The sequence below is a fragment of the Ischnura elegans genome, chromosome 3 (genome assembly GCF_921293095.1).
Source record: "Ischnura elegans chromosome 3, ioIscEleg1.1, whole genome shotgun sequence".
Taxonomy (NCBI): domain Eukaryota; kingdom Metazoa; phylum Arthropoda; class Insecta; order Odonata; family Coenagrionidae; genus Ischnura; species Ischnura elegans.
The window spans coordinates 7,490,264-7,507,680 of NC_060248.1; the positions used below are offsets into that span (position 1 = coordinate 7,490,264).

The 17,417-nt window shown below is 40.4% G+C and overlaps 2 protein-coding genes across 3 annotated transcripts in view; one reads left to right on the forward strand and one right to left on the reverse strand.

The window, feature by feature from the left end:
• Positions 1-17,417, reverse strand: part of LOC124154909 (hemocyte protein-glutamine gamma-glutamyltransferase-like) — a 64,842-nt gene that overhangs the window by 34,956 nt on the left and 12,469 nt on the right. The window lies entirely within an intron of this gene.
• Positions 1,495-15,302, forward strand: LOC124155404. Of its 2 annotated transcripts, none has more exons than XM_046529192.1 (3): positions 1,495-1,634; positions 1,918-2,024; positions 8,158-15,302. In XM_046529192.1, the coding sequence occupies exon 3, from the start codon at positions 8,168-8,170 to the stop codon at positions 13,781-13,783; it is 5,616 nt and encodes a 1,871-aa protein (XP_046385148.1). In that variant the 5' UTR covers positions 1,495-1,634; positions 1,918-2,024; positions 8,158-8,167; the 3' UTR covers positions 13,784-15,302. The 2 variants fall into 2 exon arrangements, with proteins under 2 accessions (XP_046385148.1, XP_046385147.1); XM_046529191.1 differs by having other exon boundaries at positions 1,918-2,020.

Consider the following 17,417-nt stretch of genomic DNA (forward strand, 5'->3'; position numbering starts at 1 on the left):
AAGTAAATCCATCCAAGGTTAGAAAAATGGGAAAATCAATACATGCATTGACTTGCAATAGGAAAGAATGACATTTTAAATTTGAAATGACATTTCCCTGTTTTGTAATCTATTTGCTCTTTGTTTTTCTCGAGCTATGAGTCGTCCTAGCAACTGACGCCATTTATTTTATTTACCTGGAGACCGTTGATTTCCCCAAAGTAAGTAGAGGTATGTTTTGGGGGGGATTAGGCCGGTTAGTGGGGGCTTCCCCCCCCCCAGGAAACGGGGGGAGTTCAGGAAAAGTTTTTTTAAAATAACATAACTAAAAATGCATTTAACATCATTTTGGCACCAAAAAAATTTACTTTAAGCATAGGCAGTTATTATGTATCAAGTCAAGACAAGATTTTAAAATATTTTTTTGATTTCTCTGAGACTTTGTGGGGGGGGACATCACCTCATCCCCCCAAGATTTCCGCCACTGATACGATCTTAATATTTGGTCAAAAGCCTTAAGATTGGTTTGACGCAGCTCTCCAATCAACTCTCCTGTCAGCTAATCTTATCACGCCCTCTTATCTCTTTTTCTATTTCACAACCTCCTTTACCTGTTCCATACCTTTTATTCAAGATCTTCTCATGTGAATTCACGCCAGAGGCGGCTGGTAGTTACATATCCAGGGTGCGTTATAAAACATATACGATGTTGAGAAAGGGCATAAAGTTCTAATGAATGCTGATTAATGGCACTGAATGCATTGACGGATTAGGATACTGAGCGCAGGTAGTGTAGGTGCCAGTTACACCGCTACACTACCCGCGCGTTGCTCACCAAATATGCGCGTGCGCACTCGCGTCGTGTTGAGTCTGCACCCATCACCCATTTGAACATAACACACTTACCTTTTTCCGCCCGAACACTCTCAAGCGATCGCATAGACCGCGAATATGCGATGCCACGGGATCGCACACTTGTAGAGCGGCGAATTCGCCAAGGAGATAGCTGTAGCGTTCGGAGCTCCATATCCCATCTTTTTGTGGACAGGATATTCATCCTTCTCTTTGCAAAGGTATATATAGTTTCCTTTTATAAATCATTCATCTTGGGGTGTGCAGTTGCTAACGTGCGCATATGCACGCGCCACCAATGATTCACACTATCTACTAGTCCTCCCACGGTTGTCCTTCAGAGGTCATCAAATCTCTAGATTTCTGACGATTAGATTGGAAAGTCCGATGCCTCTTAGATGTTATCAATTTCTTATCTCACGCAAATAATTTAAGTGCCCCGAAAATTTCCACAGATTAGAATATACAGCGACATTTAGCGATTAAATCGGGCGGCTTACGCTACGTGGGCCTACGTACATCTCGAAGCAAATTTCCAAGGTCGCAGCCGAACTTATCTCATGATGTGCACTGATTAGTAATTCCCCACACCCACTGGGCAGGATAAAAAGAAGAGCGCCGTGCGTCCTCCTTCATTGACTATACAGAAGCGAATTCCGCACGGACCGAGTGAACTTAAACACGGACCAGCGCTTACTAACATAAGCACAATTACCTCGGTCGACGGACTTCCCAGCAGTGTCTAGCAAGAGAGACGAAGAATTTCTCCGGGATAGAGGGGAGTTATTTCTACCCGCTCTGAGGTAACAATGACAAATGTGGACAGTACCCCCCCCCCCCCCCCCCCCAAAAAAGTATCTCACCATATCACTGTTCGTATGTACTAAATGATGATTTTAGATTATGTAAACCACTTTTCACAAAAACAATATGTACCTATTTTTTTTTTGTCACCTTTCTTATATCAAATGTGAACATGGTCCAGTCTTTGATTTATTAAGGAGAGTATTTGATTAATCCAGCAAACAATATGTTTACGATTTACGTTATCCTGAATACATGGATGGCATTGCTACTCCTCAACAGGTTGACTGTGACCTTCGTGGCCCTGCGATGGCCTTTGACCCTGTTTCAGCGTCCTTGGCGACCTGCTGCTGCTACTGACCACACTCAAAACGTGCTGCCAAGCGTAAGTAGGTACAGCCTCCGTAATCCGGGTTTTCGGCAATCTAACAATGACTAACGATACTCTGCCGTTTTAAACGCATCACTTTCCAATTTGAAGTAAGACCTTTCTTTGCTAGATGTACTCTGATCTATCCTTCGCTCTGTTTTGTTATCTTGACCCACCCTAGCGGGAGATGAGATAGGGTAAATCGGGAAGAGACGCCGCATACGGGATAGAGTACTCACTCCCCTTAGTTTCGGGTTTTTCCGGACAGATTGTGGGCAGATGCGCAATGGAGATGCGCAGTAGATGCCAGGGAATGAGTGAGGATGTCCCGTTTGTCACTCATTAGTGTTACTGATATCAAAGCGCAAATACTGAAATAATTCTGGTATTATGCCTTCAAAATTAGAATCGGACGTTGAACAATACCCTTTTCCCCAACTGATGGCGCGTGACCTTGAACGCCCTCGAGACCCACCCTCTATTCTAGCCAATCAGAAAAGAGTGGCAGCGTATGTGAACCACAAAAAATCACAAACGGTTGATTGAGCGAACAAATTTGACGGCCTAGAATGAAAACGTGGATGACTCAAACTAGGTAAATCAGGATCTTATAGTTGGTACTCTGCATGAATTCAGTTCTTTTATCTGTGTGACAAACGAAGACGAAGTCACCAACTATTTATCCGAATATTTAAAGTCCTTGGACATACCTGGCTTAGCACTGCACGATTTACAGTAAAGTTAGGCCCTGTGTTCATGACCTTTCGAAATCGAAACCAAGCGAAACTATCCTACGGAACGCGTTTGGTGATAAAAAAAACTAATAATGAATGTGATTCAAGCGACTGTACTCAAAGGAAAATTCAAAGATGAGGAAGTTCTCATTCCGAAGATTCCATGATCCCAAAGTTTATGCCCTTTTGAGCCTAAACGAATTCCAGTTCGTGTTGCATTTGTGATGATGATTAACAAATCACAAGGTCAATCCGGCAGTTTTTGTGCTCATATGCTCATGAAAAACCCAAGATTTCATATGTAGTATTTTCACGAGTAGGTAAACCATCCGCTTAATCTTTTTCTTCGCTTCGCTATATTTATTTCGATTAATCCGCTTTATCTTGCGCCTGATAAAAAAATAAAAACCGTCATATATCAGAAAGTGCTTGACTCATGAGATTAAACCCGAAATATATTTTCTTTGTTCAAACTAAAAGAAAATATATTTCTATCAAGTCATTGTTATACTTATATTTTTTTAATTTTGTTATTGTTTTATTTCCGTAATCTAAATATTATTAAAATCACTACAGTTCTCTCTTGATTAATGAATGGTGTGACTAAACTGTTCAGTGATAATAAGAGGTACGAAGTTCGCCGCGTAAGCTAGTAATGACATAAACATAGCTGTAGTTTTAAAACCTGCATTACAGTTGCATTAATACCGCAGACATGCACTATTAATTCTAAAAATGTTAGAAAAATATATCGAAAGTAATTTCATTTACTATTTTCCTCAAAACTACAATTGCGCGACAATTTTTCTCATGTAATAGAGCTGCAGAGTACAGAAATCAGTTTTAGTCGGTTTAAATGATATGCGGCGTGTCACCTGCAACATACAGGATAGATGCCGCGAGGTAATGTTTTACAAAAATAACTCTTACGGCTAGGAGAAGAATGATATAAGTATATGTTTTTGTGTGTATGGCATAAATATGATTAGTCACCACATTTACCACTTGTTAGTTTAATTCAAAAAGCAAAATAGGACGATATACAGTTATTTTACAGTTTTTTACATTTTTCAGTTAGTTACAAAATGTGAGGCATGTCTCCCAGAACTACCCCGAATCATCACATCAGATGCTTTTGTATATTCTTGGGTAACCGGACTTCACTATATTTTATTTAATACTCTGGATATTATAAGGGCATTAAATGATTAATGTTGGACGAAAATGAGTAATTATGGCTATCCGAATTGATTAATCTCAAAATCGGAGAGAAAGGGCAATTGTTGATACTTACTAAAGAAATCTATCGTTTAATTAAGCTCAAAGATGGTTTAAATCTATGACAACGCAAACAAAATATTTGCGTTGTTAACCTTGTTTGGTATATTTTTGGTATGGTATAAGTAGGAGCGTCCGACAGCTGAGGTGATCGCCACCTTTAAGGCAATTTAAGAAGTTAAGTTATGTGGAGAGAAACCCGGCGTCGCACAGTGGGCGGGTCTCGAAGAAAAGCAGGACAAACCCAATTTTTTAACACTTTGTATTGATCCAGAAATTGCATTAAATGTTGTTCTGGAAGTCCTAGATACCCAAAAATGTTAACTCATTTTTATTTATTTATATTCATTACGTGTATTTATACTTATATAATCCTTTTTAAAGTGGCAAAAAATCATGAAAGTCAAAAACTATATTTTTTGCAAAATATCTCGATGCATGTTGCCCTGGTGAGCGGAAAAAAACGAAAATATTGCTCTTTTGCCAAATAGAAGACGCTAGTATGTATTAATTGAATATTTTATGCTAATATTGTTGGAAAATATCACTTTCCAATTGACCACTATAAATAAACAAATATTTACTGTTTTTCGCTTAAATTTTAACTAAATCAGAGATAAACTTATTTATCTCCGCGGAGATATTTTCATCAACAGTTTGAATGATGTATATTCTATGCAACAGAACAATAAAATCCTGCGCAAATTTGCCACTCTCCGATGTTTTCGTGATAAAGCAATCTGATGTGGGGCGGTTCTCGCGCCCAGTGACCCGCAGTACAAGGGGCAGGCACTCGGGAACCTTGGTTTATATGCGTAGCAGTCCGTTTGAGAGACTGGATTCTCCCTAAATCTTGAGTGCATTACACTCACCTAATTATCATTTGAGGCGTCTTTATGGTATACACCCCATATTGACGCTTTTACCATTTATAGTCTTTGCGCGAAAGCAATGGTCGGACGGCAATAAACTTAACGGTTCGCGCCCTCCTCGCGGGCGGGGTCAATGAATCAGAGAAAATCATCCGTGTTAGAGTATTTGCACAAAAAACTATTTTTGTAAGGAGACGATAAATTAAAAACTTTGCTTGTACCCTCATTAAAAATGTTTTTCATCAATGTATTCGAAACTGAGATGAGTTCTCCAGAGTGTATAGTAGATTTCTTAATTTGAATAAAATTCGGTTAAAAAGTCGTTAATGCTTCCTGTTAAAATATCTTCGTGTTGTTAAAATTATTAATCGAAAATCCTAAAATAGTGCAATGTTAACTCCTTATCTAGGAATTTCGGACGACCTAAATATTTACTTCTCAGTAATTTTGAGAATTGTATCGGCTGGACTTCTAGTAAATGGTACGATCTTCTCAGCTTACTATCTTAAAACAGCTAAACTGTACGAAAAACTTTATCCATGGCATCACTCGCCACCGGATATTCACAAAATTTTAATACATTGAGCGGGAATAGTGTATGCATTATGACATTCTTTCTCTAGAGAACATGCATTGGAAGCCCGACTCAAAGATATTAGAAGATATAGTGAAAATCGTGCCATAAGAGTGTCCAGAATTTCTACAAACAATGACCTTTTCCAAACAATGACCTTTTGCATCTGATTCTAATATTTCCTGTTCTGTGGAGGTCCGCCGCAGAGTAAATATTAACAGAGGACTTGAAAAATCTTCTGGTGACAGAAGATAATACTCTGAAAGAATAGGAGTCTTCATCCATTGACTCAGAATAAGAGTTTAAGCCATAAAATTAAGCCATTACATACCCTTTTCGCAGCTATTTGATAGCTTTTCTTATCATTATGTTTCCCGTATCACTTATAATTTTTTTTCATCGACCTCCTAAACAATATTGTGGAATCAATCATCCTAAATAAGTTTTTTTGCATTTATTAATTACACGATATGCAATTTCTCATTAATCTAGCATTAATTAAGGCTGCAGCTATGTTTTCCGCATCACTAAACCTTTTTTTTTTTCATCGACCTCCTAAACAATATTGAGGAAAAAATCATTCTAAATAAGTTTCTTTGCATCAAAAATTACACGACATGCAAATTCTCATTGATCTAGCTATAATTAGGGCTACAGCTGTGTTTCCCGCATCACTTAATTTTATTATTTTTTTTCATCGACCTCCTAAACAATAACGGTTTAACGTCCCATCCTACGGGCCATGTCCTTTATATCCAGTTTCTTCTCCACAAAACACCATAGCATGGATCGCGCAGTTTACGATAAATTTCTGCCGGGATTTGAACTCTGGCCCCCGTAGTGGGAAAACAACACTTTAGCCATCTAAAAAATTCCATCTCCTATTTCATGTGCAATCGAATTCATAAGTATGGTAACAAATGAAGCGGCGCCAATTTCACTGCAGTTCGGAAATGGATTTACGATATTTTCAGTAGTACTATTAGGAGAGAAATCATAATAACTACGGGAGGGTAATTACATTCCCTTCTCGCTCAGTATTTTTATTACTGCATCATTAATTTTAAGGGAAGTTTATCTGGCGTATGTTAAATGCTCAATGTTGCATGAATTGGGCAGCTCGTGCAAGATAATAAATCCACCACCAGAACCTCAGTTTCCTTCATCTCGTAAGTTGGCCGATCCTTCGAGGTATATTTTCTTACTATTAACGAAGTTGTCTTAAATGCTGAGCCAAAGAGAACGTAAAATATACCCGGTAACTACCGCAATATCACTTCAAATCATTCCACCGTATGTAAAAATTCAGTTTGATTTTGTGACGATAGATGGCTCGATGGTTCGTTCCCGTGTAATGACGCAAGGGCGTACTCAGAATCAAAACTAGGGTTGGGGGGCAAGCCAATGGTTGTTCAAGTTGTACGTAAGATTTAAGCATGGAAAGGTGAATGAAATCAACATTTTAAGGAAATTGTAACAGCTCTTATTTATGTTTGTAAATTATTTGCTTGAAAAAAATATTATTTTCCTCAAAAAAATTTGCGATTTTTGCGTCTAGGGGGGGGGGGGGAAGAAGCTGCCCCCTGCTGCCCCTCGCTGGGCACGCCCATGCTTTAGCGTAAGAAAATTCTTAATGAGGCTCTAGAGAGGGTGAGTTGGCGTCTTGGTAATGCAGCGTGATATCCACCGTGAATATGCGGAAGTGGATTTTCGAACGTTTTTTCGATGAGAAACATATTTTTAGAGTCTCATAAAGGGCAACAAATAATACTTGTCTTATCCATTTCAATCTATACTCCACTGCTTTCGTTACAAAATTTTTTTGGCGTAAATTTATTTTGCTTACCGCAAAAATCGTTATTTATTGGTCTGGGGTTCTCGTTGGGTGACATTTGTATATGTAATTAAATAAATGACAATTTGTGCGATGTCATAATCCTATCGGAAAATCTTAATTCCGATTAAAGGGGCACTGAACGTATATTTTCTTAAAGTACCTATTCCCATGCTTAATTACGTAATTAAACACATGGCTAACGCAAAAAATCCAAATTAAAAGAACCCGTGCTGCCATAAGGACATCCATGGATAGATACTTACAGCACAGGCTCTCCTAATTGGCTCCCTAAAGCTACTCATATTGGAAAGATAAATGATTATTGTATTCTGAGATGTATTACATGTTAACATAATCTTGTTACATGACATTTCATCGCTACATCACATATCATCGCTAATATCACCTCATTTTCTGTGCTTAAAAATAGTCTAAAATTCTTCTGACCAGTAACTGTTATTACAAAGTTTTAGAATATACAGAGGATATTAATTATTATCACTACCAATCCACATTGCAGTGGACAACGCGTACGTGTAAATTCTGCAGCCTATTTAATTTAGAATACCTTTAATTTATCGTATTGTAAGTGCGGAAAATTGAGAGCTCTGATGTTCCTCTCCTCATATTATTTGGTAGAGGGTTGAAAATATTTTATGTACCTTGTTTTTATCCATGCAAGTGAATGTATTGCCTAAGTTGAAATAAATTCATCGTATTTAATACCCCGTGGAAATAATTTTTTACGTTACAACTCCCTAAGTGCCGGGGCAATAATTCCGCTCTTTAACTAAGGCAAAAACATCAGTCATTTTCGCGGTGATGAGTTAAAATTATATTTCCTTCCGAACTTTCAGCGACCCGGGAATGGATTTGGCGCGGTTGGAGGAGCACCTTGGGGTGAAGTTCTCGTCCTGCAGCGAGGGGCTGCCATCAAACAGTAGGCAGTGGCTGGAGGAGCAAACGGATTCTGAAGGGACCACGTTGCTGATGAGGGCGGCGCAAGAGGGCGCCGCTGACTGTGTCGAGCACCTCCTCAGGTGTGGCGTCGATGTAAACGAAAGTCGAAGTATCGACGGTGAAGAGCAGCGGGCGCTGGACTTCGCCATTAAGAGAGATCACCCAAGGGTGGTAGAAATTCTTCTCAAATGGGACTCAATTTTTTCAGACTCCTCTTCAAAAGAGCTTAGAGCCAAATTGAGATCAATGCGTGAAAAATATGCAGGCATTAAGGAATTCTTCGAGGAAAGAGACCAGTTTCATGAGCTAGTTCGAAAAGGAGATATCACTAAGGTCGAGGAAAAACTGAACATCATGGACGGTGGGAACACTTCAGGCCCCAAGTACTGGGTCGATAGTGACGGGCAGTCATCTTTGTACACGGCGGCAAAGGGAGGCAAACACGATGTGTGGGTCTTTCTGCTTTCCAGGAAGTTTGAGTCCTTAGGGACGGAGGAATTTGAAATTGAATTCCTAAAGGATGAGAATTTCGACCGAGCGATGGGGAAATATCTCGCTGAATTTGAAGATGTTCATTTGTTCAAGTTGCTTTCGAGAAGCAAAGTTCGCGGGGGCAGTGGCGAGACACGATTGAGAATCGAGGATATTTACCTTGAAGCAAACAAGGTAGCGGAAGCCAAACTGCTTATGCAATGCCTTGAAAACGATTCTCATTTGGAAATTGTATTTGAATTAGATCGGCCAGATATTAAAAATGTATATTCAAAGTCAACTGATAAGGTCCTAGGTGTCATGGATCCACGTTTACATCGCGTTTACGTGTCTGCGGGCCAAGAGTCTCATTCACGAGTTGTCAGCACTTTAATTCACGAATTTTGTCATCGCGTGATGTGCATTGTCTTCACGAACAATGGGTTGCCCTACAGAGCAAATGATCTTGAAATGATGAATGCTTACAATAAGATTTTCTCCAAAATTATGTCACCGGAAAACATTAAAAAATGCGATCCAATAATCCAACTGGTTGGTGGATATGAGAAAAATGTACAACAACATGAATTAATTGTTCGAATTCCAGAAATAATAACGAAGCGAACAATAGATAATGAAGGTGGAGGAATGTGGGAGAACGAATTTGAACAAGAACTCAATGATTTCTACCACAACCATGTGGAAAAGAGAATCTATGAATTTGTCGCTTCAAATAAGGAAAAGGCTTGTATTCCAGCTGTAGACCTTTCATTACATCCCGCGTTGCTTTCAAATCACAAGAAAGATCACGCAGAGGTTGGCGTAATGGAGCAACCGAAGATGTCTTTGCACCATGGAGTAAAGTATGTAACGGTAACCGATTTGTCCCTCGGGGTTAGCCACATGGAGAAATCACTAAAGGGCGCCGTGACTGTAGACTTGAGTTTTTTTGAGAGATCCAGAACACACTTTGACACCCACCTAAGAAGAGGATACTTGCGAAACTTGGTTGTCGTTTGGAACAAGGAAACTGACTTTTGTCATAAAACTCGTTCGTGTTCCTGCCCGGCAAGTTTTTTTCGACACCACAAAGAATGCGTCACTTTAATTATTCCGAAGGATTTGAAGTCATCCGACGAGGAAGAATGTGTTGAATACACGTGGAAAAACTTGTCAGAGGGAACGAAGGATTGGATACTAAACCAGAATGTCAGATTTCAGAGCAACGACGTGAGACTGAAAGATCTAATGGAGGGTTTAATGTCCAACAACGATGCAGAATCTACACTCAGCACCATCATTATCCCCAAGGTTATATCAATGATTATCCAGAAAGGGACGTATTTCCTTGGTAATGATGTGAAATCTGATTTGGCAAAGAAGACAGGGGAGCTGCTGGGCGGCCTTATCCAATCCTTCGTTCCCCGCCGAACAAGAATCAGACATGTCGATTTTAACGAGCAATTAATGACACAGCGCACAATGGACGCCGTATTCTTTCTCAATACCACCAAGTACGCACTTAACCAAGCGAAAGTCAGCAAATCGCGTCCGTGGGAAGGAGAAATGACGCAAGTTGATAATGTAAGACACTTTTTCTTGGAGGGAAATATTGAGGCGGATAAACGACTCGATTGCATCCACAAGATATGCGCGGAACTTCGAGGTTGGCCCAAATCAGGTGCTTGGATATATGCGCACTTCTTTCAACAAGAACAGAAAGATTTCATCCACATTCATTCTGAGCTCATCAACGCCCAACGCTGTCAATTGCTGGCCGATGAGCCTGGCACAGGTAAATCTGTGTTTGTTCATTCAGAAGCCAGGGAAGAGAAACTAAGACATAGGGATAAGTGGATAGAAGTTGTCCAGCTAACAGAGTGTGAGGAAGTCATTAAAAAATGGAACGACATGAGCAGAAGAACGGATGGAGAGAACAGCACTGTGCTAAATGGAACGGTTGAAGATTTCCTATACCAGCTTATGAACAAGGGAAAAGTCAAAGATGTAGATCTCTCTCTCGATAAGGCAATTTTCTCACTATTTTGCCGAGCCAAGGAGAGGGTGAAGGTGTTCTTCGATGGTTTCGATGAAATATGCCCTAAGTATAAGAATATTCTCTCTTCCTTCCTGGGGGACATGTTGGAAAATACGAGGGTGTCATTTGTCGTGACCACAAGAACAAATGAGAGGGTGGACCTAGAGAAACGCCTCTCCACCTTCGCTCTCTCCTTTGTCCCGTTCGATAAGGAGGAACAAGTGCATTTCTTAAACCACCAGTGGAATTGCATGCTCAATTTAATGCCGAAGGAGTCACGTGAGGAGAAAATTAGATTCATCACTGCAAAGTACAAAGCCCAAGGTTATCACGAAAATGAAATAATTACATTGAAAAATGTAGGCGAGGGCTCAAATCAGAATGCTGATGCTCTATATCACTATAATTTTGAGAGGGCGGCGCAAGATCTGATAGAGAAAGGAAAGCCCCTTTTAAAGGACGAAGGCTATTTTTCTGAAATACCTCTACACGCACACATGATGGCCACCGTGTCCTTTGCGAATGATTTCTTTACAGATGATTCATTGAATCTTTTTTGTCTGTACAAGAACTTTGTCGATACAAAAATCGAATTATACTTTAAGGATAGAGTAAAAATTCCTAGATCTGAGGCAACTAGGCGTATACGGAAAAGATTTGCAGCGTCCACGATAGAGAGTTTGAAGAAATTCTCAGTCAAGTTTTTCCTCGAGGAATCCACCTACAAGCTAACCGACGAAGATATAGAAGACATGCTAGAAATAGGAATTTTAGTGAAGAAAGAACCATCGATCGAGTTTATCCATCGAACGTTTGGAGAGTACTTCTTTGGCTGTCTACTCCTCGAGGAAGAAGGCGCAAACCTAAGGGATGTGCTTTTTCAGCGGGTGTTACTGGAGGACGGATTCTACAAGGTGAGGGACTTTTGTGATGCAATAATGTTATCGGAGAGAAGCAACGAGAATACAGAATGTAGGGAAGGAACAAGAGCAATTGCTATACGTCAATCCTTGCTGCATGAGGGAAAGGAGTGTGAGATGACTTTGATTCGTAATCTGTTTCACAGAGCAATTTCAGAGTGCCGTGAGGGAATACTTCAATATCTTACGGAAATGTTCAAAGAAGATCTTCCTACTGTTATGTTTATGGATTCAAATGTCAATTCAAGCACATTAAAGAATGAAAGAGGTATCGAATGCATGAGTGCCTTCGACTTGTGCCTTGCGCTATACAGAGATTCAAGAAACCTCAAACATATGCGAATCCTCCGGACTCTTCTATTACAAGCAGAAGCAAATAATCTCATCGGAGACCTGGGGAAATATATTTCGGCAAGAGGACTCTGGTGGACTGGTGCGTATGTGGTTGATGTTTGGAGGAATAAAGACTGTTTGGAAGAGCTGCGTACGATAATTAAATTCTTCTTAAAGCACAAGGAAGGACTCAAAATACCATTGAAACAATGTTTGATGAAAATTGGAAGCAGCGATTTCTTTCGTTACGCCTCACTCTATGATTTCGATTTAATGAAGTCCCTATTGGAGGAGATATTCGAGGAGAAGGATTTTCAGCAATGCCTTGTTTTAAATTGTGAAATGTGCCAAAATATTATCATCGCATGGGCTAGTGTTGTGATTGGAGGATGTGTTGAAGACGTAGAACGTGTTTGGAAGTATTTGGAAAGCAAGCTGACAGCGGGGGAGGCGAGAGAGAAATTTCTTCGGATGAGAGATGGGAGGGGTTGGAATATTCTTTTTGCGGCATGTACCAACTCAAAGGACACGGAAATCATCCATTATGTGTGGGACATTTTGACGAGGGAGTTGAGGGAAGAAGTCTTGAATGATTACTTATTCGAGAGCTTCACATTTGTAACTGCACCCCCTAAGTTTGCTAATGGCTATTTCATGGATTGGCTTGAGAGTTCCGTCGAAAATAAATGTCTGCGGATTGATGATGCATTGCGCCTACTGCTAAATAGAGATAAAGACGGTAGACGGTACATGTTGGATTTCTCCTACATCTCCTCCCACCACCCCTGGCTCAAATTGCAGACGATATTATCCCACGCTGGAGAGACTACAAATCCACAGGTTAAAAAAAGCATTAAAAGAATCCTAAAGAATGTAGTATTCCGTAATAATGATGATGGTATTAAAGGAATAATGGATTGGGGCCGATTTATTCATGCCGAAACGCATATGCCCCTGGAGTACAGATTTTACTATGATATGTTTAAGACACCAGAGCCACTCATGAGAGAATTTTATCAAATTTGGCGTCAATTGATACCCTTTGGTTTAGTACGTGATATTACACTGGACCAGCAATTTCACATATGCGGCTTGAAGTTACCTCTTATTAATCGAGGTATCTCTGCTCGTCTTCTGGTGGAACGTTTAGTAATTCTAAGGAGACAACTGGAGCTAGAACATAAACATTTCTCGAAAAGTGAGTTGAAAGAGAGAATAAAATATTGTTGGTTTTTACCACGTTTATTTTACATTAGGGTTACACTCGATTCAGGAGTCCAGATAAAGACATTGGCATTGCCTTTCCTCATTCCCTTTTTCTTCTCTGCACTTTTGCACTTCCTCCCTCTTGATGATGTGTTGGACGTTCTAATTTACCTCCTCCACTCTATGGCAGTCTATATGAGAGGGGCTCAGGTCTATTTCGACTACTTGCTCTTCATGGAGTTTTATAACGTAGTCAACCGCACGCCCCTGGGAGCATACACGCAGAATTCATTCAAGAGGTTGCGATCGTATCCAATAGGTCTGCCGCGCGCAATAATTATAAGATTGAAGCGTGGGTATACGCTTAGTGATGCCTTCAATAGTCAATACGAGGAAATTAAGAAACGGGCGGCATCTGAATGCCCAGATTTGATCAATAGTGAAGGACAATTGATGTCCATTTGTGATATCCTCGACTTGAGCGCCGTTGAGACCATCGGTCTGCTTCCGTTTCACTCGCTGGAATCTTATTTAAATATTATTTGCACGGAATAGGGACCTCGAAAATCAGGTGTGAACTCCTTTCGCTCCATTCTTTCCGAGAATCTTGCCGTTACTAGAAGGAAGACTCAAGAGAGATAGAAGCCATGGTCCACTAATGCCGATTCATCTGTGGGACGAATTTAGGGTTTAAAAAAAGGCATTAAAGCAAACGAAACACGTCACGGACCATCTCCTTGACCCTAAGATTCATTTCTGATAGACGCACCATACGCTAACGGGTGTACTAGGCCCTATGCGGATGTAAACGATAACGCCTGGAGTAACCATGTCTTCGAAATCGTTGCAATGATGTAATGGAAAATAAATTCAGGATGGAAACACAACTCTGAGCCACGCCTGGGAGCTGTAAGGATCTTCGCACTCATACGAGCTCTCCGAAGTCACTTAAATCAGGCCCAACTGTGCATTTTCCTTTGTAAGGCAGCAGTCGTTCAGCCGCTGTGGAGGCTGCGTCAGTCGAGCACAAAAGCTGTTTTTTCAATCAGGTAAACATGGACTAAGGTAAACAAAGACCCCTAGAAAAATGATAAATCCGTACGCATGCATAAAATAGTATGTTTAAATGTTAAATCCTTCGCTCAATCACGCACGCACCTATTTCCTAATTCATGAAAAAGTGGGGAATGTTACCTGATTCATCCCAATACCGCAGGTCTTTTGATAATTTTTTTCTGAAGGACACCACATTATCAATCAGCAAGACGATTGGACTACATCCTAAAGACCTAAATATTAGATAACTAGTTTCCCCAAGATTCTTGATATTCTTAATCAGAACAGAACCTAGGCATATACTCGAGGGTAGTTTTTCCGTATCACAACGTCCTATAACTGGTTGGATTTGATGTTTTCTGGGATTCAAACATCCGCAAACGTTCGCAGATTGGGATGTTTTATGCTACAGAAATGCCTATCAGTAATTTAAAATTTAAATCGTGTATTTACACCCAGAACCTGGCAATATTAAAAAATACTTTCCTGTATTACCTTGGAGCTGGGCAATACTTATCAGAAAGTGAAAAGTTAGCCAGCCACGACTGATAACTAATAAAAACGCCATGAGATGAGAAAATGAGATACCTTCCCCAAGGAAGGAGACTTTAGGAGCTAAGACAAACCGTTTTCTTCCATTGATCGCATCCTATCAGTCGTCTGCTTTGGCGGATATAGTTCCTCCTTTACTCTTCAGGTGGAATCTTGGACACAACAGATTACGTGCTATTTTCCGCAAGTGACCATTCTGATTCCGTAGGTGCCTATTCTGTGCCATGTGCTAGTGACTGCAAGAACTAGAAGAAAATGAGAGTGTTGGATGAACATATTTCCAGTGAACACTTTGCTCTTTCCCATGTTGTTCTTGTCCTCGTCAACGCCCTTAACCGTATTTCATGATATGTCTCTTATTTTTTTGTATTGCTTGCCGCTCAGAGTGTAATTATATTTAATGTATTGTTACTTATATGTCAACAAAATGTAATACTATTTATATAAAGAACTGTTGTTATTTTTATGTCACTGTGTTTTTCTCTATAAAATTATGCAATTTAAATTTACTCTCCACCGATACATTCTAGTTCTATGAGTACTACAGACTTCAAGTAAGTTTAACTTTTATTTTTTCGCGTTTCACATTTCCTGTGTCAAGTTAAAGATTCACTCGCGCTCGTTCGTTGGGGGGGGGGGGACTATGATCCCTCAGAAACTCTCGCAAAAGGACTGCAGAGTTTTATTTACGATTATTGCACACCGCTTGTTCCTTCAGGACAGTTTTATTCAAATGGCGAAATTATAAATAAGCAATAGCTCCACCTTCACTGGTAAAAAGAATGAAGAGTACCTAGATGTTAGTATAAATTTTCATAAAAAAACAAGGTTTTTCTAAATAACTAAAATAATTATATTAGCCTGACAGAGACTAATTTATTTGCTTCTTATACATCGAAAAACATTGGGCCGATTATGTTCCACTATAGCACTCAACATTATAATACTAAATTAATACCAAACATAAAAAATGGAACAGCCGGCTGTGGCGCTGTGCGCACGATTTGGACTGCTTGTGGCATCATATGCTCTGCAGTCCAGCAACATCTTGTCCGGCATTGTCCAAAAATATCCACATGGAAGAATGACGCCTCGGTAGCTTAACTGGATAAAGCACTCGACCGGAAATCGAGGGATCCGGGTTCGAATCCCGGTCAAGGCGAATGATTTTTTCTCTGTGGATCTTTCGCACGATTTTGCATTGCGGGTGACTCCCGTAAAAGTTATCACCGCGGCTAGTCCCGGTATACTTTAAACTATATAATAGTTTTCATAAATGAATTAGAGACTCTGTCAGGCTCATGGAAAAATTACTTGATCATTTACTGAGGATATTTTAACAGACGAATGGAGGCGAGGGCAGGCGAGTATTCGGGAGAAGATCTGTTTGGTTTCAGAAAAGGGAAGTCAACTCGTGATGCAATAGCAATAATGAGGTCCCTGGTGGAGAAGAACTTAGAATATAACCAGGACGCGTATGCCTGCTTCGTGGATTTTGTATAAGCATTTGATATAGTGAACTGGTAAGTAAATGAATATTCTCAAAAGAATAGGTGTAGATTGGAGGGATAGATGACTGATTCGTAATCTCTATATGGCCCAGACTGCACAAGTGAGGGTAGCGGACGGAGAATCTGGGTGGGCAAGCATTGGCCGAGGTGTGAGGCAAGGCTGTCCTCTATCGCCGCTGCTTTTTAACGTATACGCTGAGGAGATGGTAAGAGAAGCATGGGACGAGTTGGAAGCTGGAGTGAAAGTGGGAGGAATGATGTTGAAATCGGTAAGTTTCGCGGATGATCAGGCGCTGATTAGCCAGTCAGCGAGGGGGCTTCAGGCTCTAGTGGATGCGTTATACGACCGTTGCAAGGAATATGGGATGAGAATTAATCACATGAAAACTAAGGTTATGCGGTTTTGTAAAGCATCACGATCGAGGAATGTGAGACTTAAGATAAAAGTGGGCGGTGAAAAACTTGAGCATTTCAACTATTTAGGCAGTACGTTAGAGGAAAACGGATATAGTAGTAAGGACATCAGGAAGAGAATTGCATTAGCAAAGGAGGCGTCCATGAACAGGAAAGAGCTTCTGATAAGTTCGCTATGTAAGTGTTTCAAGAAATGGTTAGCGAAGAGTTTGATCTGGAGTGTAGCTCTCGACGGTGCGGAAACGTGGACACTGAGGAAAGAAGACGAGAGAAGATTGGAGGCATTCGAGATGTGGTTATGGAGAAGAATGGGGAAGGTGAAGTGGACGGAGAGGAGGAGGAACGACGAAGTGCTGGACATGGTGGGTGAGGAGAGGCAGCTTTTAGATGATATAATAATAATAATAAGCGTCTTTATTGGGCGAGATCCATCTAACCCCTCGTCAAACATGAAATATATGCAGATGTAATCGATCGACTATTGGGAGTTCGTCGGAGACGCATCAAGGGAACGGGATGATGAATTAAGGAGTCAGTAGTACATTCTAAGACATGCTTTATTCCGCTCTACAAACCGACTGACGCCTCCTCCACGCGCCTACCCGATCGTTCAACCATCGTCGCCTCGTGCATGCCGACACATGACCCCCACAGGT

Bases quoted from the DNA above. Each gene is read 5' to 3' on its own strand.
- LOC124155404 (XM_046529192.1), top strand. From the start codon at position 8,168: ATGGATTTGGCGCGGTTGGAGGAGCACCTTGGGGTGAAGTTCTCGTCC.